This window comes from Toxotes jaculatrix, chromosome 3 (assembly GCF_017976425.1).
Source record: "Toxotes jaculatrix isolate fToxJac2 chromosome 3, fToxJac2.pri, whole genome shotgun sequence".
NCBI classification, from domain to species: Eukaryota; Metazoa; Chordata; class Actinopteri; family Toxotidae; genus Toxotes; species Toxotes jaculatrix.
The window spans coordinates 20,543,357-20,570,617 of NC_054396.1; the positions used below are offsets into that span (position 1 = coordinate 20,543,357).

General features: G+C 39.1%; 2 protein-coding genes across 5 annotated transcripts in view; both read right to left on the reverse strand.

Annotated features, from left to right (window-relative positions):
- Nucleotides 1-1,489: 1,489 nt before the first annotated feature.
- On the reverse strand, nt 1,490-14,147 carry soat2 (sterol O-acyltransferase 2). 2 transcript variants are annotated; one of them, XM_041034602.1, is made up of 17 exons: nt 14,026-14,147; nt 13,584-13,916; nt 11,381-11,520; nt 11,070-11,128; nt 10,705-10,844; nt 10,528-10,581; nt 10,216-10,323; nt 9,113-9,395; nt 7,716-7,791; nt 6,690-6,774; nt 6,348-6,393; nt 5,908-6,037; nt 5,308-5,405; nt 4,161-4,259; nt 3,824-3,959; nt 3,134-3,279; nt 1,490-2,255 (listed from the first exon to the last, which is right to left on the reverse strand). In XM_041034602.1, the coding sequence occupies exons 3-17, from the start codon at nt 11,457-11,459 to the stop codon at nt 2,199-2,201; spliced, it is 1,596 nt and encodes a 531-aa protein (XP_040890536.1). In that variant the 5' UTR covers nt 11,460-11,520; nt 13,584-13,916; nt 14,026-14,147; the 3' UTR covers nt 1,490-2,198. The 2 variants fall into 2 exon arrangements, with proteins under 2 accessions (XP_040890536.1, XP_040890535.1); XM_041034601.1 differs by having other exon boundaries at nt 1,490-3,279.
- A 6,185-nt stretch (nt 14,148-20,332) lies between these two features.
- The window catches only part of kif5ab (kinesin family member 5A, b), a 51,043-nt gene continuing 44,114 nt past the window's right edge, over nt 20,333-27,261 (reverse strand). For 2 of the 3 annotated variants that reach the window (XM_041033863.1, XM_041033864.1), the window contains exons 25-28: nt 25,658-25,919; nt 25,037-25,101; nt 22,781-22,808; nt 22,240-22,339 (exon numbers count right to left, since the gene is read on the reverse strand). In XM_041033863.1, the coding sequence (XP_040889797.1) occupies nt 22,240-22,339; nt 22,781-22,808; nt 25,037-25,101; nt 25,658-25,919 (455 nt within the window). Of the gene's footprint in view, nt 20,422-22,219; nt 22,340-22,780; nt 22,809-25,036; nt 25,102-25,657; nt 25,920-27,261 lie in introns of those variants that run through there. The other variant, XM_041033862.1, reaches the window with a different exon arrangement.

Sequence of the window (27,261 nt, forward strand, 5' to 3'; positions counted from 1 at the left end):
TCACAGAGACAGACTCAATTAACAGACCACTGAAAATATCTTCCTTTCCACCACTAGTTTACCAACCAAACATTTTTGTTTCTGGATGATTCAGTTTCATTTCACACTGTATAATTTTCCAATGCTACAGTACATCAATAAAACATTTGCAAAGCTAAATGAAAGCTGCAGTAATCAATATTTTATATTAAAATATAACAGTGCATCAAGTGACTGTGTAAAATGAAAGTAGTCAGACTTACTGACAAATCCACAGATAAAGCCTGACCCTTTCAACATCTTTCTGTTTAAGTTTTACAGCCCACAACTTTACTGATTTGGTTCAGGCTCACTGCTCTAATTAGCCCGTTTAGGTCACACCTGGCACCTGTTTTCACCACAGAAGCTGTGCGCTGCAGCCCAGCACTAAACAACAGACACACTAAGTTGGCTACAGGATTATGAAGCTGCTGAAAAAAGCTAGATATTGCTCTCAGAAGTTGGTTGGACACCAGACCAGAGATGGTTTTACATTTTTCACGTCCAGAAACACAACTCCAAATTAATTACAGTGATGTTCCATTTCTGTTTAATGCAGGGGTGTCCAAACTGTGTCCAAGCTGTGTGGCTGTAGGTTTTTGTTACAACCAAGCAGCAGCACACCTGACTTGACTCATTTAATCAACTGATCTCAGTCTTCAGACAGCTGATTGGTCAAACCGTGTGCTCTTCATTGGTTGGAACAAAAACCTGCAGCCACACACAGGTGGCTAAAAAAAGTATGTACATTGGATGATATATTTTTATTATTCTTACAAATTTCCTTTCCCCCTTTTGCATCCAGCAAAGGTAATTGGATCAATGATACAAAGAAGATGGCAGCTATGCCTCATTAATGGCCGACAGCTGCATCCACCACAGAAATAAAACAGGTGACAGCCCCTTTGAGGTTTAAGTTGAAAGAAAGCTAGAGATAAAAGATGTCATACAAAATGTAAAATGAAAAAAGAAAATACAAGAAACAGATGGATGTTTTTCTCAAGCATTAAAATTTGAAGTACCCATGTCAATGGTAAACACAAATGTATTAATTTCTACTACTGACAGTGCCTCTAAAACTACTTGTTCTGCTGTACCACAGTATATCAGTTTACAGAGCATTACATCACTAATGCAAACACTGTACCAATGTTAATCCTCTTCTTCCTGTATGACTTTAGAGGGACGTGGCAGGCAGACAAACACAGGCTTTGTGGCAGACTGATAAGACGCTGTGCTTCCTGTGGTTGGTTGGTTAACGTACCTGCACTCCCAACCAATCCCTGCTATCTGAACGTCAACCAAGGCAGGATTAAACATGCAGCACACACACTGCAGGCCAGGTGCCCTTACTGCGGCAAAGCCTGTTGTCACTGATTTGACCTGCTTTGAGTGAAATGTTTTGTATATCTCAGGAAAGCTAAAATCAAAGACACATAGCTGCTGCAAGACGAGAATAAAGACACTTTCATTTCAGGTTTTGTAACCATGTCTGGCTTTAATGCAAATACAGCAGAAATAAAAAGGAAGTACACATTGTAGTCTGTAATAAATTGTTCTTTGGTCTGAGTCCTTGAGGGCTTAATTTGAAAACATTTAAATATATTTAATAATTTAAAGAATTACATTATAACTATATACACTACACACTTTCTCCCCTGTACATTATTGTATATAAGAATTGAGCTAGGAGGCAATTAGCTTCCTAGCTCAAATTCAGACTGAATATAGGAGGAAATAGCCCAGCTCTGTATAAACATCAAAAATCCACTTACCAGAAGATAAACTTGTTAATTAATGTGCAACAGTTAGCTGACAGTATTATATTCTCCCAGCACTTGATATTAAAAAAATCCGTCCATAACTGTAATTTTTCAAGAAAGCATTACACAGCCTGAATCATTAAACGCTATTTAATACTATTGGTACAAATAGGAAGTTGAAATAATTCAGAGGTGATAGATCAGTGACATGTGGATAACATCATACCCGTATAACAACATAAAGATAGCAGTGACAGTCACATCTTGACCCCAAAAAAATCTTTACACATTAAAAACAGGAAACCTCACATATTTTAAAGTTTTTCCATCCACGCTTTTGTCAGTGTTTAGTCTGTCATGATTTGCAGACTTCCATCTTTTCATCACCTATCCCTCCAGCCCAGGAGGAAGGCAGCTTCATCTCTGGTAGCTGCAGGACCAGGATCGAGGCGTCACCAGCTCCCAGAAACTATTCTGATGAGAAAGAGTAGAATAATTAGTTTAAATATTCACACACTGTGCCTCCTCCTCCGTCTAGAAACATAATCTATAATCTTTTTATACATTTATCTGTATCTGTATGATTTAACATCCATTTTACTGTCATGTAATAATCCCATTTTACAGACATCACCCCTATTTTTAGACAGCAGTTATCTGTGTTAAGCCATTGTGTGTGTGTGTGTGTGTGTGAATGATGCCACTAGCTGTAGAGGAGGCCTTAGCTGGGGATACGCAGAGATGCAGTAGTTCATAGTAGAGGAAGTATGTTAAGTACATCTGTGCCCATCTGTCATGCAAATCCTTCACATCTGCGACTTCATCAAACGCCTGGACTTGGAGGGGGTGGGGGTGAGGGGGGGGGGGGGGCTTCCTACGGGTTGACTACATGTCAGAGTTTTACAGACGCACTTTGTATGTGTGTCTACACTTCTGCATGTAGTCTATGTAGTAACAGATGCTCATGAATGAGTGCAGATAAGAACAGAGAAAATCAAATGAAACAGTGAAAGGGGTCAGATTCATCTGGTTACTGCCGTCTGTGTGACGTCAAGCACCAAACTCCTCAAGTACAAATCATGTAATCTAGTCATGTAGCATATAACAGTACGTTTAGTGTTTTAGTTCAGTCTTAACATGAACTGTGTTTCAATTTTGGCTGTTTTTTCCACTTCCACATTTTAATGCAGACTACTACAAACAAACAGGTTGCTATTTCATGTAAGATACAACCTGCAGTCACATGGTATCTGGTTTTATATCTGTAGCTCGTTCCATTTTTCTGTTGCTATAAAATATAGTGATGTCTGCCTTGTCAAGCAGCAGACATGTTTTAAAAGTGGATTCCATACCTCCCTCCGTGGACAGTGTATCTGGGCGTACCACTCCTGACAGTACAGACAAACCTGGACACCCTGGCCAAGGAAGAGACATGCCCACATGATGATGTTGAACACGGGGCTCTGACGCTTGTCGTTCATGGTAAAATTGAACACCACTGGAAAAACAGAACACATGAGGGAATGCTGTGTTTTTTTTGTGAAGGCCTATCTGTAGTTAAACTGTAACTCTTTATTTGTGTTAAGGCTGTGAGACGTGAGAACGTTAGTAAGGGAGGGCAGAGACAAATAGTAAGAGCATGGAAAAAAATCTAAAACATTGTTCAGAAGAGTACTTATTGAGTCCCAGAGGAAAAGGACATAATGGATCAGGTTACCTTTTCTTTAAATATAATGAGAATTGTCCTCTGAAAACAGCAACTAAATGTCTGTAAGAGTGAGTCATTACAGATTTTAACTTTGAAGGCACAGTAAAAATCTAGAATGTCAAAAAGGCCATTTACATATTTTTTATAAGCAATAGACAGTGCTTTAATGACAGCGAGGGCACTCGTAGACATTTCCTTTGTTCTTTTCTGTCTTTCTTTCTTTTTTTTTTTTTTTAAAGGCATTAAGGTTATCGTATTCTTTTCAGCAGCCATTTCAGAGAATGGGATAGCAATCATTTCAAATTGTTCACTGTATAATGAGCATAGCCTTCACCTCCAAAGACCGCAAAGAGGCAAAACATGACGGGGTAGAAGAAGCCGAAGCCCATGGCCAAGGCGTACTCATGGACGACAGCAGAGACGATGAACACTGAGAGCATGGCAGCTGCTCGGAATTTCCCTTTCGACAGCTGCATGGATCAGAGACCGAACACAAAGTTCAGGGGTCAGGCTGGTTCAGTGTGGATTTTGTGTCACTAGAATTACAGGACATATCTTAAACTGCTATACACGCTTCATCACGTGACATGTCATTTTGGAAATACACTGCTGTTAACTGTTTTGTGTAATTCATTTTATCTATTTATTTATTTTTTTGTAGTGGAACTCACCCAGAGGAAGTCTCTGTACCCGTAGTAATACAGCCAGTCATGAACCACTACATTCCAGGTACGGTAATAGTTGGCAAAGGATGTAGAGTTCCACCAGTCCTGGGAAATGAAAAGATAATTAAATCAGTGTGTGTTTGAATCAAGATGAAAACAGAGTAGAATATAATCACTTTATTTGAGGTTTGAAAAAGGCTGGGGTGGCATACGGAATACTTAAGTTTCAGCTAATGCCTTCCCCATTGTATAGGCTCAGTGACTGTCACAGTCTAACCTCTTTTAAACAGATATGGTGTGTCAGCCACACATATTTAAATCAATAAAACACTATCAAAGAGACAGGGCACAGAAAAAGATGTGGCCACATTATCATCATAAACAAATAAATACACAGCAAATGAGAGCTGTAAAAATTTGAAGGAACTATCCAGACTTTTTGAAAATATGCTGTAATATACGATATGGGAAGACTGATAGCGCTCTCATGTCGCTCTCAAGTATAGAGCAATTAGCTTAGCTTAGCATAAAAAAATGGAACCAGGGGAAATGGCTTGGCTGTATAACCTGCATGGACCATGACAGATATGAATGTAGGGTTGCAGGATGGTTGCCTAGTTTTAGCTAGGTGTCCCTAACAAATTGGCAAGTGAGTGTAATTTTAATGGATAATTCAACATTCGGCTAAAACTGCCATACTTACAGACGAACCAAAACAAACCTCCCGTACGGTTTCATGTTTTCATAAGTGAGCATCACACGCAATATGGTGGAAGTTGTATCGTCTCTTTAGGCGCCACGCAGATGTTTCTTACTAGAACAATTTACAATCTTTGAAACTGTCCCACATCACCCTCAAGTTATTGGTCCTTCACAGTCACATGAGAACAAAACTCAAGAGGAGGTGGCCAACAAAAGCAAGCAGGCATTTTCACACACAGCCTAAATCATGGTTTAGTCTCTTGTTCAAGAGCAAATTGAATCAGCAGAATATAATGATGGAAAAGTTAAACTGGTTTGGGACCTTCGAGCCACCCTGCTGCAGTTTTACTTGCCATTAATCAAAGTTTTCACATCTGGAAAAGCAAGCATTGTTGAAAATTATGTGTTCACAGGAGAGGCGATGCCACAGAAAAGCAACCATACCACACACCTTGTAGAACATTCTGTCAGCAAAACGCAGCAGCTCCCCGAAGAGGTTGAGCCAGCAGTGCAGGAAGGCGAAGAAACACAACAGAAGGAGCATTATACCTGAGACGCAGAGACAGGGAGGGGGGGTGGGGAGGTGGGGGGGTATGAGGAACTCTTTTATTCAGGGCATCGCTCCCAGCTTTCTCATAAGAATTGTAACTTGAAGCTGACGCTTTTATTTCAGCACTAACTCAAAGAGCTATTTATTTAAAGAGGGTAATAAACATGCCAGTCATTTACCTGTATCTGATTTCATAATAGCATCTTTAACCTTATCACGCTCTTACAAACACTAGAGACTCCTTTCCTCCATTTACATTCTAAGTAATATATTAACCAGTACTGACTCATACAAGTGAGAGATAATAGAGGCTGTAAACAGAATGTTACAGGCAAAGTCACATTTGAACTTTAATTTATATGTATGTTTTACACCCCATGTCTTTCTGACATTGCCTGGCAAATCTAAAAAAAAAAAAAAAAAAAAAAAAAACAAGCTTCATGTTGAGTGTGTATGTATAGTTCATGCTTTTTTTTTTAAGCCTGATAGAAAGTACAGTACCTGGTAATATTGAGTGGAACACAGCCAGAACCATTGTCCGTTTACTAAAAGGCTGGTTGGTCTCGGGTCTGAAGACGGGCACACAGAGGCGCACCAGAATAAAGTAGCCGTAAAAAAGGCAACCCAAGATCTACAAATAGACAATTATAATGTTATAAAGAAGTTAAAGTTATACAAAGAAAAATGAAATACAAAATATAGGCCACATTAGAACTAGAAAATGGAGATCTAAGAGATCTAAGATATCAAAGATTAAAGCTGTTAGGCACCTGTAGTTTATGATTACTTCATATTATCACACCGACCTTCAGTAACTTCATCTTTTCTAGGGCAGTAACCTCCATAAACAGCAGGTTGTATTATATATTCCAACAAGTATGAATATGAAAATATCTCAACACAAGAGACATAGGGAAGACTGTCACAGAGTTTATTCTTACCATGCCAAGAGTAACACCAACATACTTCCATCTTATGTGGGTATTTCTGTGAAGAAAAGCCAGGATGTCACTATGATTTAGGGGTTAGAAAAGCCATCGTATTTCAAGTTGAACTTGATTGCCTTTAACTACATCTTCTGTCAGAGGACCCTTTGGACCATTTTCTCAATTAATGTATGTTTAAATTTTTTTGAGAGCTATTCTGATGGGTTTTACAGGTGCAGTGAATAAGAAATCCTGACCACTGCTTAGCTTTGAATTCCAGCATTCTGTGAGTTTATGGCGCAGCAATAATTTGACGTCCACTTGTCTGAGGCACAGGGACAAGGCAGTGTGTCTTACCGTGGGTATGATTCCCTGTAGATGAGAGTTGGACAGAAGAGGAAGTACAGATAGCTGGAAAATGATGGGAATCTGGGACTTTCTCCTGAAAAGCAAAGACAGTTAAGTAAGTACGACTTTCAAACTAGAAGGGGTCTCATTTTCAGTCTGGCAATCTGGCAGATAAATAGCCTTTACCAGTCACAGGTTGCCTTGAATTAATTAAAAAGAAAAAGGGCTAAAAAACACCTGATTTCAGCTCTGAGATTAAAACATAGGCTTCTCATTTAATTTTTATTCTTTCACTGTGTGGCATAATACTAGTCATTAACATTTCCATTTGTGAATTGTAAAGTTTTACTGTGTCTTAATGTAGGAAGCTGCTAACAAATGACTGTCTTTGAAATTAAATGACAGTGGGTTCATTGCAAAATCGCTGAGCCATTATGCCAAATTATCTGTCTTAAAGTCTGTCATTTCTTTTCAGTCTTCATCAGTCTAGTTTTAGCCTCTTGCTAACAATGATGACATTTAAAATGTGTAAAATACAGCTGTTTTCTGCCTTTTAACAGAACATATGAATATCATATATCTGTGTTGAACGAGAAGCGTATTTTCAGTTTCATTCCATAACCTCATTCAAACCAAGGCAGACTGTGGGCGCTTCTGTAAATCTTTTTTAGTATGTCAGTTTTGGTGTTTTATTCAGGACTGTACAGTTTTCTCCCGGAGCCATTTTACTGCAGTGAGTATTCACATTCATTAATTAGTTTTAGAGGCACACATCTATTGAGGCTTGCTTCACTCCCATGTTTCTTAGCTTTATCTCCCATTAACAGACTTTTAGAATCTCATGGGGATACTGCAGGTTGTTTATTGTATGTGTGTGTATTCATTGTTAGTTTTAACTTCACCATGAATCATTAGCTGATAAACTGCTGAGCCCTGTTTTAGTCATTTTTCTCCGGTGTCTGGTAGTGTCACTGTGAATAATGATACTGCCTGAGGAGTAAATACACCTGGCATCAATACAATGCAGTATAGTACCTTCCTTTGGTGTATCCTTCATTATAACAGGAACAGTTTCTCTTATGAAGGAGTAGCTCTTCATCAGGAATCGAATCTGAGGGGAAATTGATACAGGTACAATAAGTGTTCACTTCTTCTGCAGCCGGAGAACTGTTACATCATTTTAGCCTGTCATAAACTGCAGTTTAGGCCTGATGCGTCATCAATCTGCTTACAGCAGGGAACCGCTTACTCTTTTTGGGCAATTTAGTGAATTAAAATCATTCATTTATGCATCAAAATGGACAGCTTCAGCACAACAAATAGACTGCCTGGACCCGGGTCAGATGAGGATCAGGACCGGGTTTCCCAAAAGCATCTAAGCACATGGGATTATCTCACTCCATCGAATGGCGCTAAAACGATCTCAGTGCTAAGGCGGTTTTGGGAGACCGGGGCTGGTGAAATAAAGAGGATGAGGCGGTATTACAGTATGGGTCTGTGATGTTCAAACGTTGGCAACACTGAGATCGGCATGCTGTGGCAACACTGAGATCTGCATGCTATCTCTTTTAGTGTGGCTTTCCAGTTGGAAGGCTCCCATCTCCGACCAGTATTCCCTGCTGATGGCAGGGCTGCATTTATAATTTGGACTACCAATCAGTATAATTTCATCTACAGAATAAAATGTTATCTGTGGATTTTTTTCTAGCACAGGCCATTCTTATTAAGAATTTCTATAGTTGTGTTTTATTGTGTTAGATGTTTATGCAGAGTATTTTAAGTCGAGAATAAAATCACTTTAATCATACTGAAGGAGTTGATAAAAGAAACATGACACTATTTTGAACACTAAACAACCTTTAAATATTTAAACAATATGTCAACTTCAGTTTTATAGGAGGAAGCACAGAGTTCAGCACAGCAGTAAGTACAGTACAGTAGTCACGTGCATAGTCCCTGTGTTTAGTGTGGATTAGATACTGGATTTTATAAGGCCAGTAACAATATTGGAAAGTTAAAAAAAAGGATTCGTCAGACTGCGCACTAAATAACTATGACTGCACTGTGTCCTCAGCTGGACATTTTACAGTTGAAAAATAAACTTTTCAGCACTCCCTGATAGACAAATGTCCTGCAGTTTCTTGTTATGTTATCAATCAACGTTAAGCCTTTCCTGATACATAATACAGTATGTGGAATAAGCAAAAACCAGCTGATGATATCAGCCATGTTTATGCATCAATAAAGCACTAATGTAGATGGCATTTGCACAGATGAGGCCTGAAGCAGTCCAAAACTTTTGCACCCTGTTCTCTGCCAATGTGACAGTTTAACTCATCATTCTCTCGCTGGACTACAAGTCATACACAAGTCAACAAAATTTATTCCTGCATTCCTGTTTTTTCCTTAAACATGCACACACACACACTGACCTGCTCCAGTATCACAATGAACCGTGAGGCTGGTGGCAGCTGGTTGTCAACGACTACGTAGATTGGGAACAGTCCTAGAACACAGGTCTGTACAGCAGACAAGATCAGCCCTGTCCCCAGAGACAGCCCCAACTTGGAGGAGAAGCTGTGGTACAAGGAACCCCAAAACACCAGGGTGTAGTAAGGGACCAGCAGGGTGTAGACAAACATCACAACCCAGGCCCAGGTGACTGTTCCCAGCTTCCCAAAGGCAAAGAAAAGCAGGTCAAACTCCAGGACCAACCTGAGATTTGGGAGAAAAATGAGAGCAGTGAGTCACAGTCATTCCATAAAAGCAATCAAATTATTATTAGAATAAGATGTTTAAATACTGATACTGATTTTAGTTCCTAGTTCAATGTCCTGGAAATGTCCTTGCCAAAAAGGCAGGACATTTGGGTGATGTGGTCTATTTAATACTGTGGTCTGTTTTAGTTTTAAACAGACATTTGAATGACCATTTTAATGATATCAACACATGAATGCCTTTAATAAACACGCACGCACCATTAAATGCTTTAAATATTTTCCCATTACTTTCTCCCATCTGAAAACACCCCTCTGGTGATGATGATAATGGATTTAATATACCCACTTATTGCAGCATGTCAGAGGCTTCGTTTAAAATTCAACAAGCAATTGCAAGTGTAACATTATTATTTCTTATTTCATTAGTTTACTCACATTAAAATCAATGTTAACTGAGGGTGGATGTACTGAATAATTTGCACACAGTGGACTCGCCCCCTGGCACTTGTACCAGTGAGAAACTCACAATCCTGTGTCTGCAAACAGCAACCAAATCATGACTGCGCTGCCCAAAGCAACAGCAGAAATATTCAGAGGGACTGACTGCTCTATCATTCTACTGCCAGATGAGCAGAGCGGCGGGGAGAGAAGCAGGGAGGGACACAAGGAGGAGAAAAAGTAGATAAGAAGTGAGTAAGAAGTTTTAAAAAGGCTTCAGGGTAATTCAGTCTCCAGCAGACGTAGTTCAAGGTCACAGAGTTTGGGACATGTCAGCGTCATAAACATGCATTCACAAACGTGTATATGTTGCACACCTGCCCTGGTCGATGTAGTCGACAGCCAGTGTGCTCAGGCAGAAGATGAGGAGCACGGCTATGAACATGTGGTAGATGGTTCTTATGTGACTGATCTCAAACAGTTCACTGATGAAGAGGACGACACACAGAGAGAGACAAAACAATTGATCGATCAATAAATGATCAACAGAAAATGAATCTTCAAATATTTAAATAATAATAATAATATCATTTTTTAAAGGAAAAATACCAAACTTTGGTGTTTTTCTTTGTCTTATTTGATTGTAAATTGTCTGTCTTTGGGTTTTGGGCTCAGTCTTTCATACTTACTCCAGCAATGATACCCTGCCCATAAACACTTTGCCATCACACATTTTCTGCGATCTGAAAACAAACAAGAAGGGAAAACTGACACACATGCATGTTTTACAGTCAATGAGATGATAAATATCTTCCAGACTAATAAGAAATCACATGCACTACCAAAAATATCCTCCTCATTCTCACCTGGATAAGGAGTTTTTTGTCGTCTTTCCGTTTGTGGTCGGCTGGATGTGGGTGAAAGCCTGGACGGACTCAGTCAGAGCTTTGTCTAGAATGTCACTGAGCTGATCCTGGACCTGCTCCAGGACTTTTACCTTCACTTTCTACAGGAGGACACCCAGGAGAAACTTTTGTTTATTTCTGTCAACCAACACACGAGACATTTCACATGTAGCATCCTATACTTTGCACATTATGGTGTATTCAGTTTTCTCTGTAAAGTATTAGCATCTGTATTTTCTCTTTTCAAAGGAGTAAGACAGATGGGAGACCGTGTGGATGCAGGACTGTTGGCTAAATTAAGTTATTGATTTTGAAATGCGGGATACCTGTGCATGTTTCTGCCACTGTCTTAGAGTGTCCTCCTGCACATTATTATGGCTCTCAGCTGCAGAAAGAAGAACACAAGTTGCTTAATTATTCATCAGTCATTACTAATAAATTGCATCTGCGCTGCAAAATTAAAGTTTATAATATATAATTTTTTTTCTCTTATTATAAAAAACAATAAGGGAAAAAAAGGAAATTTAGTTTGTGGGCTTTAAATGGGTGTGTCTAACACAAAGGATTATCTCCAAAACCCATTAAAAAGTATGTCTTCTTAATTACACAAACGTTATTAATATTATAATTACCATACCATGACTGGAGAGCTCATCTGACTGATGGGCCTTGATGTTTCGGTGCCGGAGTCCATTAAGTGGCTCTGCAGTCGTCATGGTTACCGCTGGAGCAGGCTACAACACACAGGACTGTCGCCTGGGACTCACGTGGAGGATCCTGTGCACATCAAAGTTGCAGCTTAGTCCCACACTCATTAAAAACTGAGGGCTCTGTTTCTGATGTCTATCGAAGCCTGTGGGGCCGATGAATACAGCCTGATTTGTATTTTCGCCATTCTGTCTGTTGTGTTTTGGTCAAATAGGGATGAGAAAAACCTCAGGGTACTAGATGAATCCTTTGACCTTATTAACAACAATTAGAATTGATACACAGCTCTGAGATGAAACCATACCACATCATCTTGGCCATAAATCCTCTGGTGCACTGTTTGAAAAGTGTTTTTGACACTTAAAGTGTTGTTACATAACTAAACAAAGCTGCAACACATGCTAGCACGTTTCAACTTGTAGAGAGCGGTGCAGCAATGGTCTTTTACCCCGTGTGACTCACTGCAACTTAACCTTTAGACGATGTGCAGCCGAGGATCTCTAACTACAAATTGAGAGATTAAATCAGGTCACAGGCCTGTTGCTGGCAGGTTGCCTCATGCTAAAAAAATTATTATTCCTGTTGAGCGTCAGTGTCGAGAAGGTGAGCTTACTCGTGTGAATCCCAAACTGCATAAGTGCACAAACCCCAGGTCTTAAAGCAGGAATATATATGTCAGGGGATTTGAACGCTGGTTACCTGCAGTGGTTTTCCATAACAGGGGTGTTATCACCAGTCATTGAAGCTCAAGCTGAACAATGTAAACAAATGATAAAGCTGGTATACCTGTCCGCAGTGGAAGTTCCCGCTAAAGATAAGATACAAAGAAGACTGACGGTGAAATTGTGTTCAGCAGACTTCTAGAGAGGGGTGAAAGACACTGAGTGACCTAATTTTCTAATCCCTGCTGTTTGATCACTCCTAAGGAGAAATGTCAATATCAGATAAGCTTTGCAAAGATATACAGATTATACATAATGTGACTGAGGCTGATCTGATGGGAGAGAAAGAAATGAAGAAAACATGTTTTTGAACAGATCATCTGTTTTTGTAGAGTAATTTTAAGGGCAAATTGAGGGAAAGGGATCATGCTTGGTCATGTTTAAGAAAACTGATTGTCTTATTTCCCACTGACATTCTGTCTAAATTGACCTTCATTTGCATATATGCATGAACCTTATAGCAAATGCAAGTCTTAAGTGATATGTAGATGCTGTTTGTAATGGGAATCATAATGAAATGACTGATTTCAAGAACAAATAATATTTCCATCAATTCAACATATTTACAATAGAAAAGCTATTAAGAATAAATTCTAACATGCTTAGAAAACCGATACCCTCAAGGTGTTATTTTCCTAAAAAGTTCCTTCCAAACCAGAGCTTGTAAACAATCATTATGTTGATAATGACTGGCTTTAATATTTCAGATGGGTGACCAGAGAAATGAAAAGTACAGCTGCAGTCCAAGCTCCAAATTAATTTGTCAGGAAGACGAAAAAATGCCTTAATGTCACAGGTCGATTTAAGTTATGATTGAATAATTGCAATTAATGCAATCAGTGTGCATCAATGTTATCTGTCATCCTGAATTAAACTGACACTTGAACATATTCATGTTTTGTTGTAAGGGTGAATAAAACAAATGTTTGAGGTCACATTTCAAAAGAAAGCTCTCAAAGTATTTTTATCTGACTGGTTTGAAATCTAACAGAGGAACAAAGTCAACTTGTGTACGTCTGACAAGCATCAGTTGATTAAATCACAACTTCCCCTCAGAACACCTATTTTTAAAGTGCTGAAAACAAAAAATCTGCTCATGACCTTTATCTTATGTTTACTGTTGTATCACTTCAGTTTTTATTTTATTGCTTCCTGTTTGTGTTTTATGTTACATGCATTACTTACAATTATAGAACAAACTGAGACATTTTACTAAGAATTCTCATCAGTCTCATTCAGCTCACTCTATACTGTGTTTTGATCATTTTAAAACTACAACTTGTACCAACAACACAGATAACAGGAACTGCAGAATTTAAATCCTAAAAGCGACACATGTCAAACTCAGGTGTGTCAAGCAGAAGTGATGTTCATGATAAACATTTGTCATTGTGTCAGTTCTGTACTCACACACTCTTCTAGCCTCGCGCTCAGCCAGTGGTCCACAGGGTGAGAGGAACTGGTTCAGTCACCGATTCCCGCTGAGAGAGTTTCTGGAGTGTGCTTAAGTAAGTCTGTGTCACAGTTCTTGTGATTGGTGTCCTCTCCTACCTCAACTGCTACTTTGCACTTTGCCCTTTTGGCTCCTCGCCCTGGGCAGGCCAGGTCCTCAGCTGTCCAACACAATTTCGCTTCCCCGCACTTCAGAATACACATTGGTGCAGATTCTTTAAAAACACCAAAACTAAACTATTCCGTTATTTTTACTTGTTGCTTCATCTTCATCTTCGTGTTCACATTCATCTGTTGAAGGGGGAAAGTTTCTTTGTTCTCATTGTTAAATTGTGACATACAAACATGATCATCATCATAACTAGATTGTAAAATAATCATGATCCAGGATTCAACTTACACAAGTGTAATCTTGAACTTGAAACCTCCAGTGCACTGAGAGAAGACTTTTCACTGTAGAAGACATCTTGCGTCCAACAGTTGAAGTTTTGAAACGGACAAAATCTGCATATTTATAGATTCCGAAGGGATATATGCACATTTGAGAAATTGTTATTATCAGACACAATTGGTTAATCAAAGCAAAGTATTCCATAGTTCTTAAAACATGTCACAAGGAGATTTTTAAAGATGACATTTTCATAGAAAATAAATGGAAACATGCTGGGATTGTATGATATAAGGTGGATATAGATGCTAATAAATGTACGTACCTCAAAGACCATGACAGCTATGACAAATACAGGTAGATCAGTCACGCATGTTGCAATGAAACTGGGTCACCTAAATGATGGCAGAGGTTATTCCCTCTGTAATCAGATACGCAGTCAGTGATCTGGCAAATCAAAATGTGTTTGTTTTTTTAGCAATGCACCCCAAACAAATAGATTATGTTGTACAATCAGTTTGTTTTGTGTACTTTTCAAAAAAAAAAAAAAGCCTTGGAGAGTAATTTGAACAAACTATCTTAATGTTTAGCAAACATGCATGAAAAACATTGCTAGTTGCATAAGTTTTAAGATGTAGCAAGATGTATGACATGCAGAGAGTTCAAACAGGCTTTGGTGTGAGCATAAAAGTGACTAAAACAATATGAATTGCAGGCACAAGATCTTAAATGATCAGTTTGCTCAAATTAAAAATGCTTTAGCACCTAATTTGCTCAAAAATGTATAAGGCCATACTACTTGTGCAGTACTTTGCAAAATCTACTTCATGTATGACAAGGAAAAACTAGGCATTTGTGCTGGGACCTCTCAGTCTGGATATGGAAACCTCTTCTTCTATGATATTAACTTGCTGGGCGTTTAATTATTGTGGAAAGGAGAAAGAAAACAAAAACAAAACAGCCAAAAGTGAGACAGTGAAATTCAACCAAAACAAATCAATAAGTAGAGCAGTCCAGGGCCCAGAGGGATTTGTGCCCTCAAGCCTCTGACATAAGTTACCAAAGAGGTAGATCTGTGTTCCTTAAGCTGCTCTTTACTCTGCACTGTTTCTAAAGAATTAATAACGAGAGAAGGTAACGTCATAGGGTGCAGTCATAGACTGTATAAAACATGGACGTAGCACCCGTGACGTCACCCACTGGTTTCGGGGAGTCGGTTTTGTAACCAAACCATGGGCATTTGAGCTGCGCCATCTTGGATTTTAGTGGGAATGTACTTTCCATATTTGGCGAAGAGGCAGTTACTCTACGGGAAATGTTTAAATATTAAAATGTTTAATTTAATATTTACCGGTTTTCACCGCTGCCTCCATCCACTATCCACTTACAGTTAAAGTTACAGCAGCACACAAACAACAGCAGTCGCTTACTGACGGAGCTGCTCTGTCCATGCAATGTCAGCCTTTTTAAACAAAAAATGAGACGAACTAAAATTGTAGGCTAGTATTCCCGCAATAAACGGACACTGAGAGCACGGAACACACCGCAGCAGCGTTCCTAGCATTAGCTGCTCCCGTCCTCTATCTGTATCAGCAGCGACCATAAATCGGCAAATAAGTCATAAGCCAGGGGCAAAATATGCTAATACATGCTAATTAGTGCAAACATCCAGGTAAAATATAAATAAAATAGTGAGAAATTGACTTACCGAAAAAACTGCAACACAGACTCCTTAGACGGTCGGTTAGTACAGTCTACACTACAACAAGCCATATTGTCACAAAAACCTATCCGAATATTAGCAAACAAACACGGACACTGCAGCCCTGTCAAACGCAGGAGGTAGCCGGAGGCCTCTGGATGTAGCCGCCTAGCCCAGCCGATGCTTTAGCAAAGAGCTAACTGCGAGTGCCTGTGTATGGGCATGTCACGCAACGTAACCACGCCCTAAGCTACGCAAGAAATTTAAGCCTAAATAACACTAATGTTATGTTGTAATATGTTTTTTTTTTTATTCTGTAAAGTTGGCTATTTTAACATGGGGGTCAATGGAGAATTGCTCACTTCTGGAGCCAGCCTCCAGCGGCAGCCGAAGAACTGCGGCTTTTTGAACGCGGAAGTGATCCTCACTGCTGAAACCTACATCTCCCCCCTTGAGTGCAGTGTTTTTGCTGCTGATTTGTTTTGTCCTGGAATGACACTGAGATTGATCACACTGTCACAGCTGTTTTTGCAGCTGCTCTTCTGGTTCTCTGTCACCCTGCAAGCATACGTGTCTGGATTTACTGACAATATACTGTTCCATTTGGATGGAAAGTGTTTTGTTATTCACATAGAAATGGGGAAAAAATCTGCTTTATGTGCCTTTTAAAATGGTTTTGAAGTAGAAATGACAAGACAGTGTAATAATGATATATACACAGTTTCATCTTTATTGAAAGGAGTTTCAATGAGAACAGTACTGTTTCTCAGCAGCTACAGGAGAGTACTGCATGCACTAGATCACACGCTATAAACAAACCAACCAGCGCACATTTATACATACAAACAGACACTTTGCCATTTTGTCTTTTTTAAAACCACTCTACCATCCTTGTTATAGTTCTATTTCTGCTTATTTAGGCTACAGTATCACACGTTATTGACCTTACCAGAATATTTTCAGATTGATTACAATTACTGTTTAGACAAACAGAACAACAAGACTGGAAAATAAATTCTACACTCAGTCATCCAAACATTTACAACTCAATATACAACCATAGTGCATGTCAGGAGAATTGTTGTTTCTTTGTGGTTTTCACTGATTAATAGCAGACGGTTAAAAAAAGGCCATTCACATTCAACTCATGGTTTCTATAGGTTATGTAAACACACTCAGTTTCAATGATGATGTAAAGTCTTCTGAGTTCAATGACCTTTTTTTACCCTTTGGAGAAAGTCAAATAGCTGCAGTATTAGATACTCAGAGTACAGAGGAACAAAAAAAAGGAAAAGCAGTAAGAAGATAATGTGATAAAGTGCGCCATGCATTTAGAATAAACTTCCGTATAATGAAAACAGAGTCTGCTGGTAACGCATTAGATTTCAGCCCACACTTTACAGTGTAAGAATTTTGCATATACAGGATATCAATAAAACACTTGGGTAACTCCAGACTGCATAAGGGGATAACAATTTTGAGTTTAAGAGGGAGTTAGAAAAAGTATTTCAAGTATTTTTGTTTTTTACTAAATTTCTATTTAACAATTAAAGGGATCATTAATGTTATTACTAAGTAACAATAACAAAAAGGAACTATAGGGTAACAGAGCCAATACTGCAATTGCATTAGATATGGTATTTAAACACAAAGTCCTTGTATATGTTTTTAAAATACAAAATAAAGGATCCATCTGACAATCAAAACTGATGTTAGAGAAGAACCTAACACAGCTTTTATGTTCATTTCATTAACAGTTATAGAGTGAAATCTATATATTTTCACTCTGAAACAAATGTAATTGTGAGATTTTTTGGACAACATACAGTATAAAGTACAGTGTGTTGAGCTATTCCCCCTTTCAGGTATGTGCACAATCATGATGTGTATGCTATTTTATATTAAAGCTTATAATAAGGTTTTTTTTTTCCTCTATGTTTTCATGACGACTACCGGTATCGTAAGAGGGCATTTAGAATACACCTACTGGTCCCCTGTTTGTACTTTGTAATTATGTAATGCATGTGCTGTTTGTACCAAGTAAAAAGTACTTACAGTGTAATTTATTTCTAAGTCCCTCAACACAAATTTGTAACCTCCTTATGTGCCTCCCTGTCCCCAGTAGGTAGGCACCCAGTAAATATTTAATAAGTAATTTGCAAGCTGTGATCTAGAGCACTACTGGTCTGTTTTGTTTAAAGGAATGCTGAAAGTCAAAGAGTAAGATACTGTGCTAAGTCCGTTAACATCCTGTTCTCTCCCAAAACACACACAGACACACACACACTCTGAGACTCAGAGAGAGACACACAGAGACTCCACTGTCACCCTTGACTCTCTTATCCTGACTGGCTGATCAGGAGGTCAACAGAGAGAGTGTGACGGGCAGAGTGAGTGTGTCAGTAGAGAGTCAGTCAATCAACTCAGATAACTCAGACTGCACCCAAGTAATACAGGATATGTCATATATCTGTATTTTGGGGTCAAAGGTCAGACACCTCATTGGCTGATGAGGGGATACATCTGAGTGTGTGTGTGTGCGTGAGTGTCAGAGGGATAAGACAAAGTTGTTATCAGCTCTTGATAACCTACAGTAACCTTTGGTTCCTGTCTCCAGCAGAGCTAACACAGGCTATTACAGAGCAAAATCCTCTTTAAATGAGTCACTACATTCAGAACTTTGGTTTCAGTCTGAGGCGGCTCATAAAGAACCGTAGGATTCGTCATCTCCTAAACTCATCTCGTTTTGGAACGGCTGCTGCACACATGCAACCCATTTTCATTCAGTGACAACACGCTGGAAATCAGAAACCTTTAGCATTCAGCAGTATACAGCAAATACATTTCACAATAACACATTTACACATCAAAACAAATGCAAAAGCTTCACGTTTAACAACTGCTATGAATTAAGCGTAAAATGAGAATAAATAATTAAAATAGAGCAAATAATATATATTTCTTTCAAACTAGAACTAGCAGTATAAAAATAGTTGCTACACATTTTTTTTTTTACTCTGCCATGCTCTTGAATGACATGACAATGACTGAATATCTCACAGATGATCCCTGTCAGGCAGTTTTTTAAGGATAATTTACAGCATAGAAGTCTCTTTACTACCACACTGTCAGTCTCTCAAAAACAATCAGAGTTCATTCAAGAGTTCTTGTCTTTAGTTATGGTTCAGAAGAAGCTGTTTTTCATACCAGTTAAAGCAAGCAATGTGTAACAAAAGTCAGACTTCCTGTGGTGACCGCTGTTAACCACCGAACATCTGATTATTTTATTTTAAGAAATACTCTAACCAACTTCTTCATTAGTGCTATGGTTCTTCCCGTGATTGTACTGATAGAGGCAGTACGAGAACAAGCTGTAACATCAAGATTCAAAAGGTCTTTATGAGAACTATGGCCTAAAAGTAGCTAGAGGCCGCTGGATGGGTATTGGGTTTGTCTGGTTTAGGATTCCTCTTATTCCTAATAACTGAACACATTCTAAGATGGAGTCTAGGTATCTGAAATGTATATATTTCAAGGGTACCAAAATGCAAAACTGTTCCATTGTGCACATTAATTAGCCACATTATTGGATAGCATGTTTCTTCATTACAATAAACATGGGCTCTGCAGTTTATTTTGAGTCAGTCCCACATACACCATGCTGCTGCTGTGAATGCTCAATTGAGCACCAAATGTATATTAATCCATGGCAGAAAATAGCCCTTGACAAATGCACTATTCACTCCAGTTGGATTAACGTTTGCTAAAAACTGCAGCCCCCATCCTTTTTTTAAAAAAACAAAAACAAAATGAAAAAAAAATCTTGGCCTGTTTTAAAAGATTTATATCATCAGTAGGAACAAACAGGATCAGGGCTGAGAGCCATAGAGAGGTTGGGGAAGTCAAAGGATACTGAGAGATAGACTAACATATTGTTGGTTTTTGGTCCTTTTATGAAGTTTGTTGACAACAACAAACGTACAGAGCATTGTCGGTCTTATTCTTTAAACATAAGTTTAATTAAGACTGTATATCCCATTTACACTAACTCACAGACTATTTTTACTGATGTTTAGACTGAAACATTTTATGATAATGCTGCCTTAGTAGCTTTCTTCTTCTTTCATGTATTTTCCAAGAAAAGATGAAGACAACATCAAAATCAACATGCACAGTCAAAAGTATAAATATTAGTAAGGTTAGCCCAAAGTTCACACTGTATTCATGTTGTTTACACAATTTAGCTTGAAGTTTTCTGATCAATGCTTGGGTTTAATAATGATAAAGATAAAGACTAAATTCAGTTTAATGTTTTATGTGCTGGTTTTATGTCCACTGTGATTCCATCACTGAGACAATCAGCATACCCTAGTGGTTTCCTATAGCACTGCGCCTACTCTTCTCTACCTTTCTATTTGATGTCCCTTAATATTCCAAGTGATGGGGGAGTGGGGTACAGCAGCAACATGGTTGTAAGCTGCCAGGCCAGGCATTTGAGATGCAGTGCTTGCCAAACTGATACCCACATACACCCCACACATCATAGCACAGGAAAGAGAACGGGTGGCTGAGGAGCAAGCAAGGGGAGGTAAAGGGACACAGGATATAAAGGTCTGTTTACAGCAGGTGAGGATGGGAGAAGAAGGGGAGTCTGGGAGGACTGTGATCGGCTGCATGCAGATTTACAGAGGAGGCCTCAGAAAAAAAGCATCTGCCTGGAGAGAGAGAGAGAGAGAGAAAGAGACACGGGGAAACAGAGAGTAAGAGAGACAGTCAGACACATTTCAGAGAAATAGGGAGAGCGAAAGACAGCAGAAAAGAAGAGACAGCAGCCAGTGAGTCACGCTAAAATCGCCAGAAGGAACACGTCTCCAGTCGTTTTATTCCTGGTGTCTACACTGAGAGTTAGTTCTGTTTGGCAACTGCATGGAGCACTCTGGCGCCAAATTTAGACTTCATAGAATGTAAAATTCAGCAGCACTGTGCAAAACATATTTACTCTGCAGAAAACTTTATAATGTCTTGTAGAGCTCAAAATTGTTGCATTAAATTTTTATATTTCATTATATAAAACTTACAATGTGGTCCCTAGACTGTAGTTCAGGTTGAGTGTTATATTGTCAGCATATTCCAAATATTAGTTTTACCTAAAGTAGAAAGTGATTACATTTAGAATTAAATTATTATTAAATTAACTGTGCAAATCAAGCCTGAAGTTTCCAAAAGAGTTCAGTTCACTCTGTTGTCATGTAAGTAGTAGACTGAGTAAAACCCAAAAGAAGAGGTAATTTAATTCCCTTTTTTCATATGGGTCTTTTCAGAAGTAATATTTATTATATTGTATAATCTTTAACTTTTAACTGGGATTTATGAAATAATTCCGCCTCAAAAAAAGAGTGCTGATCTGAGACAGATGCTGTTTGTTGGGTATTGTCTCACAGCGAGTGTAGGTATTTTTAGTGTGGGAGGCCCCAGAAAAAAAATAAATAAAATTAAAAAAAATCTGTTCTTACACCCTGGCAGCTGGCAGGCTTATGGCTGCAAACTCCTAGAGCACCAGAGAGCTGAACCCAGACAGCCTCTAAAATCAGAGTGAGGTTTTATAAGACAGGGTCTGATCCCAACCCAGTATATCCACTTTAACCTGTTACCAGACATCCCCATTTCTGTGTACAAGCCTGAAAAGAATGAAATAATGCACCTAAAATAAAAAGGTTACTGCTCTTCAATCCCTTTGATAACAGCTTGGGTAACAACCCTGGACTCCTCTGAAAGGTAACTCTTTATAATTTACAACCAAAATGTCAGAATGAATATAAGAGAGTTAAGTTACCCAAGTCCAAAAATGGCAGAAATGTAAGAGTTTTTTTTGTTTTTTTTGATTTGCTCATTTTTTTGGCATAAAAATTAGAAAAAAAAAAAAAGCATTTTGCGTGGAAAATACTTTGTTTTGGTACAGACCAAAGCATTTTATCTATTGCCTAGGGACCTGTTTCAACAAGCAAGCTGCGCCTGTTAACTTTAACACGTGTCACTAATCAAAGCAAATGGCATACATCACATCTAACCAATGCATTTGCATCCATGAGCCCTGTGGGTCTTACAAATATATCTGCAATTTGCAAGACACAGTCTTGTGATGTTTGATGTTGCCATCGTTGCCATGTAAGCAACGCTTGTAAATCGCTATTGTGAAATGGGTCCACAATTCTTAGGATTTCCATCCACATGAATTTAAATCATGTCAAAATTTGTTTGTGGCCAGGTCGACAGAATCCATCTGTTTTACAGGTTTCCCATAGAGCAGAATACTTATAAAGCTGACTTTCCCGGCAATTTTTCAGAACTATTGCTGACAGATTCAGTGAAGCAAGGCCTTGATTGTTAACTGGTTGACTGTGACGCTGGTTTATCAACTCATTCCCGACCTGCGATTCATGCAGCTGTGTCCTGTAGCGAAAAAAATATCAAACACTCATTGGGGTGTTTCTCTGTTTTTCTGCTTTCTTACCTGCTCAGGACCATTAGCTGGCTGAGGCCTCTGGCTGCGGGTTGTAGAGTTTGGCTGGGTCCTGATTGTCACAGACGTCAGTTCTGGACATAGAATTCACATTCAGACACATGCTACCCAACACACCAGAATCACAGGCGGCCGCAGCAGCATCACCAGCAGCAGCATCACCAGCAGCAGCATCACCGGCAGCAGCAGTAGCAGCGACAGCAACAAGGGGGCAGCGATGGAGCAGAAAGACACAGCAGTGAGGGAAGCAAATCAATGATGTGTTAAAACACAAGGGAGATCAGTGCATGCAGGGTGAATGTGGCAGTGCCATACTTCATCAAGTTCTTTGCCCATGACTAGAGGCATTAAGTTAATCACTTCAAGCTCTGACATTAATTTACAGTTGATCATCTGTAACTTAAAGGAAATATTTCAGGTTATACTTAGCTATACTTTAGAGGTTTGGGCCCAACACTGACATGACAACACGAAAGCCTGATTTAAGACAGCAGCAAATAGCAGCAGCTGTTTTGCAGGAATCAAATAGGGTGCACTAGTCTTACCTGTTGTCATTGATATCTGTGGTGTTTCCTGTGGACAGAAAGAGGTGCATAAGGACGCAGGCAGGTGCACAGTGAGGGGTATGGTGATGTGTAAATTAGGTGGGTTTGTCACAGACACATATGGGTTTAATAGAAACAGCCCAAAGCCATCCAAGATAGATGACTTTGGAACAAGAAGCTGCATAATGTGTCCTTAAGTCCTCATGTATAAAGGACTAAACAGGCTGTTTGTCAGTGCATTTAAAAAGAACCCATATGAGTATTTTACCGATCTTATGACCCCATCAGTAAGGCAAGGACACAGTGGCAGCACTTTTGTCAAGCTAAGGCAACTAAAATTACATAGCTACGGTTAGTGAAAGGTTGTCATTGTCATAGTTAAACAAATGTTAACGGTTGGCTTTTGTAACCGTCTCCTCCTGAAGAGCTTTGGCAGTGGTATATGGACACAAACATGACTCATTTCACACTGGTTGAACAAATGATCAATGTTGTCCTTATTCTGGAGAGGACATCATGTGTACGACTGCAAGATGCTGTTAGGAAAATGTAAACATGGGTCATTTTGCACCTTTTGAACAAGAGACAAATGCTGTTATTTATCTGATGAGGATGCTGTTAAAACCAATCATGAAAATAACAAAGTATGACACATGTTAAAAGCTCCCATCCGGGAGAGCTTCCTTGCAAAGCTCATAGCACAGAGCCTCTTAACAATTGTCATTACAATTAGACCAATAATACAGCAGAACAGAACTTACATGGAGATTGGGGTCTCTAAGATGATGATATTTTTAGTGCCTGGATCATAGTTACCTTCTGTGGAGCTTGATGTATTTCTACAGGGATTCATTTCACTAAATATTCATTAGGCTTTTAATGTGACATAGCGTATTGACACCCAGACTTATCGATAAGTTTCGGTTGTTACTCAGTCTCCAGCAAACGAGAAGTCTGTGTGAATTTATCCATTGTTATTCATGGAAGCAAGTTTACTTAATTTGTGTGCCGTTTGATGAGCTGGCTCCTATCAAGGGGCCTCATGCTTGACTGGATTATAAGGTTGCTGAGTTTAATCTCTTAAGCAGAAAAAAAAAAAAACATATTGTGACAGTTAATAAAAATCTTATCCCCCACAAACCTTCCAAGGCTACACCTCAACAGAAAATCCAGGCCATCCAGAGGTGTGTGGCTTTGAGTTCTACAGTTTCCCATACGCTCTCACTGAAATTCATGGCACAGAGTTGTTTGACTTCAGAAGACATAACAGTAAATAAGCACTTTCAGTCCAAATTCCACGTGTCCACTTTGCGGAAAAGATTAAAAACGAAATCTAACAGAATAAAAAACTAATTCTAGCCTTAACAGTACAAATGTTTCCAAATACCTTGAGATGACTCATGCCAGTATTGAGTGTGAGTGTTTCTTCTGCCAAAAAAAGACAGATATCACTGCTCCCCTCAAAACGTTCATTTTGTTGGCAGAAACAGCGTCATGGGAAGCAAAAACTAAATCCAGCCCGATTAAATTCTTATTAGGGATCAGAGTGATATCTGATATTCAATAAAAGGCAGGTTCTGCTGCAGCGGATTGATATACTGGTTCCAACCCTGTTTCTGACTTTTATTGATATCCCCAGGAGAATCAAAGAGGTGTGGTGTTGTTACACAACTGTACAACTGTCATCACTGGGTCAGAGGCTGAGGTGGGCACTCAGCCTGTCTGGTCTGGTATCTGTCTGGCTGAGTAATGACACCGCAAGCCTAATCGATCTTCTCCAGAGTCTGTTGCTGATGGGCGCAGACACGCACACTCACATACAAATATGAAGATGCACAAAAACTTCAAGCAGCAGCGTCCCACAATGAAATGAACATTTTCTTGGTGAATTTTAATACGTGACAGTTTAAATCCCATTAATAAATAAACTTTCTCCACAGGCCGTTGACCCGCACTGAAGCCCTCCTCTTCACTCACCAATGACTACAAGCCCATTACACAAAGATGAAAGCAACAAGTAAAAAAAAAAAAAAAACCCAAAAAACAGCAGGCAGAGTTGTTATCATAACAGCAGGGCTATCATTGTAAACTAGTTTAACAGCCAACACTTTATACTCAAACAACATTCAAACATTATGGCTGGTATAATGGCAAACTCTAAAAAAAACGGTCATAAAAATAAGTGGATTTACCCCTGCTGATCATGATCATAATATTTCTCATTATTTCAACAGGCTTTATCTGAGTAGAGCTCACCGTTTTCTGAATCGAGCAGCTCTGCTGTATTGCTGTCTGCTTGGCTCGCTGGTCCAGCTGGAAGCCTGCAAACAGCAGAAACAGATGCTTATCTCAGTGTAGCTGCGGGAGTTGTGAATTTAAAAACGCAAAACAAAACAAAATAAACAAAACAAAACTGTAATTAAAAACTGAAAACAGAAGAGGACCAAAGAGCTCACTCAACCATAAAATAAAAAATAAATCAGTGTCAAAACAGATTATAGTACAACATTCAAGTTGCTCATGTTGATGTTTGCCATGACAGCTGCTAAGTCCAAGGTTAACTACTACATCCAAGATGAAGATTGAGGGGGGGGGGGGGGTGTGGTTGAAAGCATCTGAAAAAGCTTGAGTTAAGATAATTTTGTTCAAATTACAAGAAAGTCAGATGCACCAGACAAAGCAAGTAAGTTCACCTTAAGCCAAGAAAACCTTTCAAGACACTGTCCAAAGTCAAGTAAGTGAGATCTGGTGGGAAACAATCTAGTAAGTGGGCCTTGAGTTAAGTGTAGTCCAAACCATTAAATACAAAACTCTGGAATCATAATCACAAGCAGTATATTACTCAGAGATCGGCCACATGTAACTGTGTTTACTTACACTGTGCTCTGAACGTCGTTGTCGTGTGTGTCGTTGTTTTGGCAGTCGAGGTGTTTGACGGGGCTGTTCTGGTTGGAGTTGGTTTCAGGTAACCGGGGCTCGTCCTCTGGTGATGCAGGAGCAGCAGAAGCAGCCGCTTGTTGGTTGTTGTTGTTATGGAAAACAGCATTGCAGAACGCAACGGGGTGATCGCTGTAGCCTCGGATGAAGAAGGGGTTGGTTGGAGAACAGGCAGGGTAGTGGCCAGGACGGACGGGCTTGGCTGTAAGCAACAGAGGACTGATCTATTGATTGATGCGCTCACCCAGAAAAGACAAAAACCTCATATCTGTTTATTTGAAGAGTTGGTGCTTCACAGTCCACTGTGGCACAAAATAATACAACATTTTTAATGTGACTGGAATACTGAGAATATACAGCACAATATACACAGCTGCTTTGGTACAAGCGTCAAATGAAAATCTTACAATTATTCTAAAAATACTCTCAAATCAATAGCTCATTTTCTCACAGCACCGTACGGGTCTCTCATTTATTTCACACAGAATTCAAATGTATAAGAGCAATTACCTTCAGCTGACTCTGTGATTAAGTGAGTTAGTGATCAAAAAGGATTACGCCGCTTTTCTAATCAACTGTATTTCTCTCAGAAGAGCGTGTTTACTGTGTAAATCCTTGCATGGAAAATATTCCAGTCAACTCACAACTTTTCAAGCATATTTCATTAATTTAGCAAGTTGGTATGTTGGTATCATAAATATTCTCTCCCTCTACGGCAAACTAATGCATGAATTTAGTTTCTATCAGTTCCCAAATATATTTACGTGTTCCACAGTGGTGAACATGAGTTTTCTGGTAATTTCAGGTTCTGAATATGGGATAAGACTGATGCAAAAAACTTTGTCAGAGAGCAACTCGCTCATGCAGGTGTTTAAGTAATGGTGATCTGGTAAGGGGGAAGAAGGAAATCTCAGAGCAGTGAGGGGAGGCAAATCCAACGATGGATGTTGCCTCAGAGGAATTGCAACAGAGACATGAAAGGGATGGTTGCTTCAAGCCAAAAGATTTTTCTCACAGTACATTGCAAAGGCAAATTTGATGTAGATGAAATGTTACGGCAAAATACACACAAGTGTTTACATGTGGAACCTAATATGTGGAAGTAGTGGAGAGGATTTACATTTACATTTTAAAATTTCATTTATAAAATAGTTCCTACAACAACTGATAAGGTAACAGACTTTTCAGTGGAGTCAATCCTATCCACACAGTGCCTTGTACTGTACATGTCATGCCTTGATTTAAGAAATGAGGGAGGGAACTTGAGATGCACCGGTTAATGAATTTACTTAATTTTGAACCATGAGTCAGAGCTTTTGAGAATGTTGTGCTGCACAATTTAAATTGCTGTGATGATTGGTTATGAAATGGAAGGAGTTATAAACATCGAAACAGGAGAGCAATTAATGTCCTAAACAGCAGTGTGGTAGGAACACTGGAATAATGCATGGTAATACCCACAGATCAGATTGCAATGGATGGATGCAATGGATCAGTGCCTACCTGCAGATTAGAAGATGCTTTTTTATCATCATTTTATCCGA

Coding starts and splice junctions, on each gene's coding strand:
- soat2 (XM_041034601.1), bottom strand. CDS start 11,459: ATGACGACTGCAGAGCCACTTAATGGACTCCGGCACCGAAACATCAAG. Junction 10,324..10,527: donor GGCAGGGTATCATTGCTGGA/GTAAGTATGAAA, acceptor CCTCTTCATCAG/TGAACTGTTTGAGATCAGTC. Junction 6,394..6,689: donor TACAGGGAATCATACCCACG/GTAAGACACACT, acceptor TTTTCTTCACAG/AAATACCCACATAAGATGGA.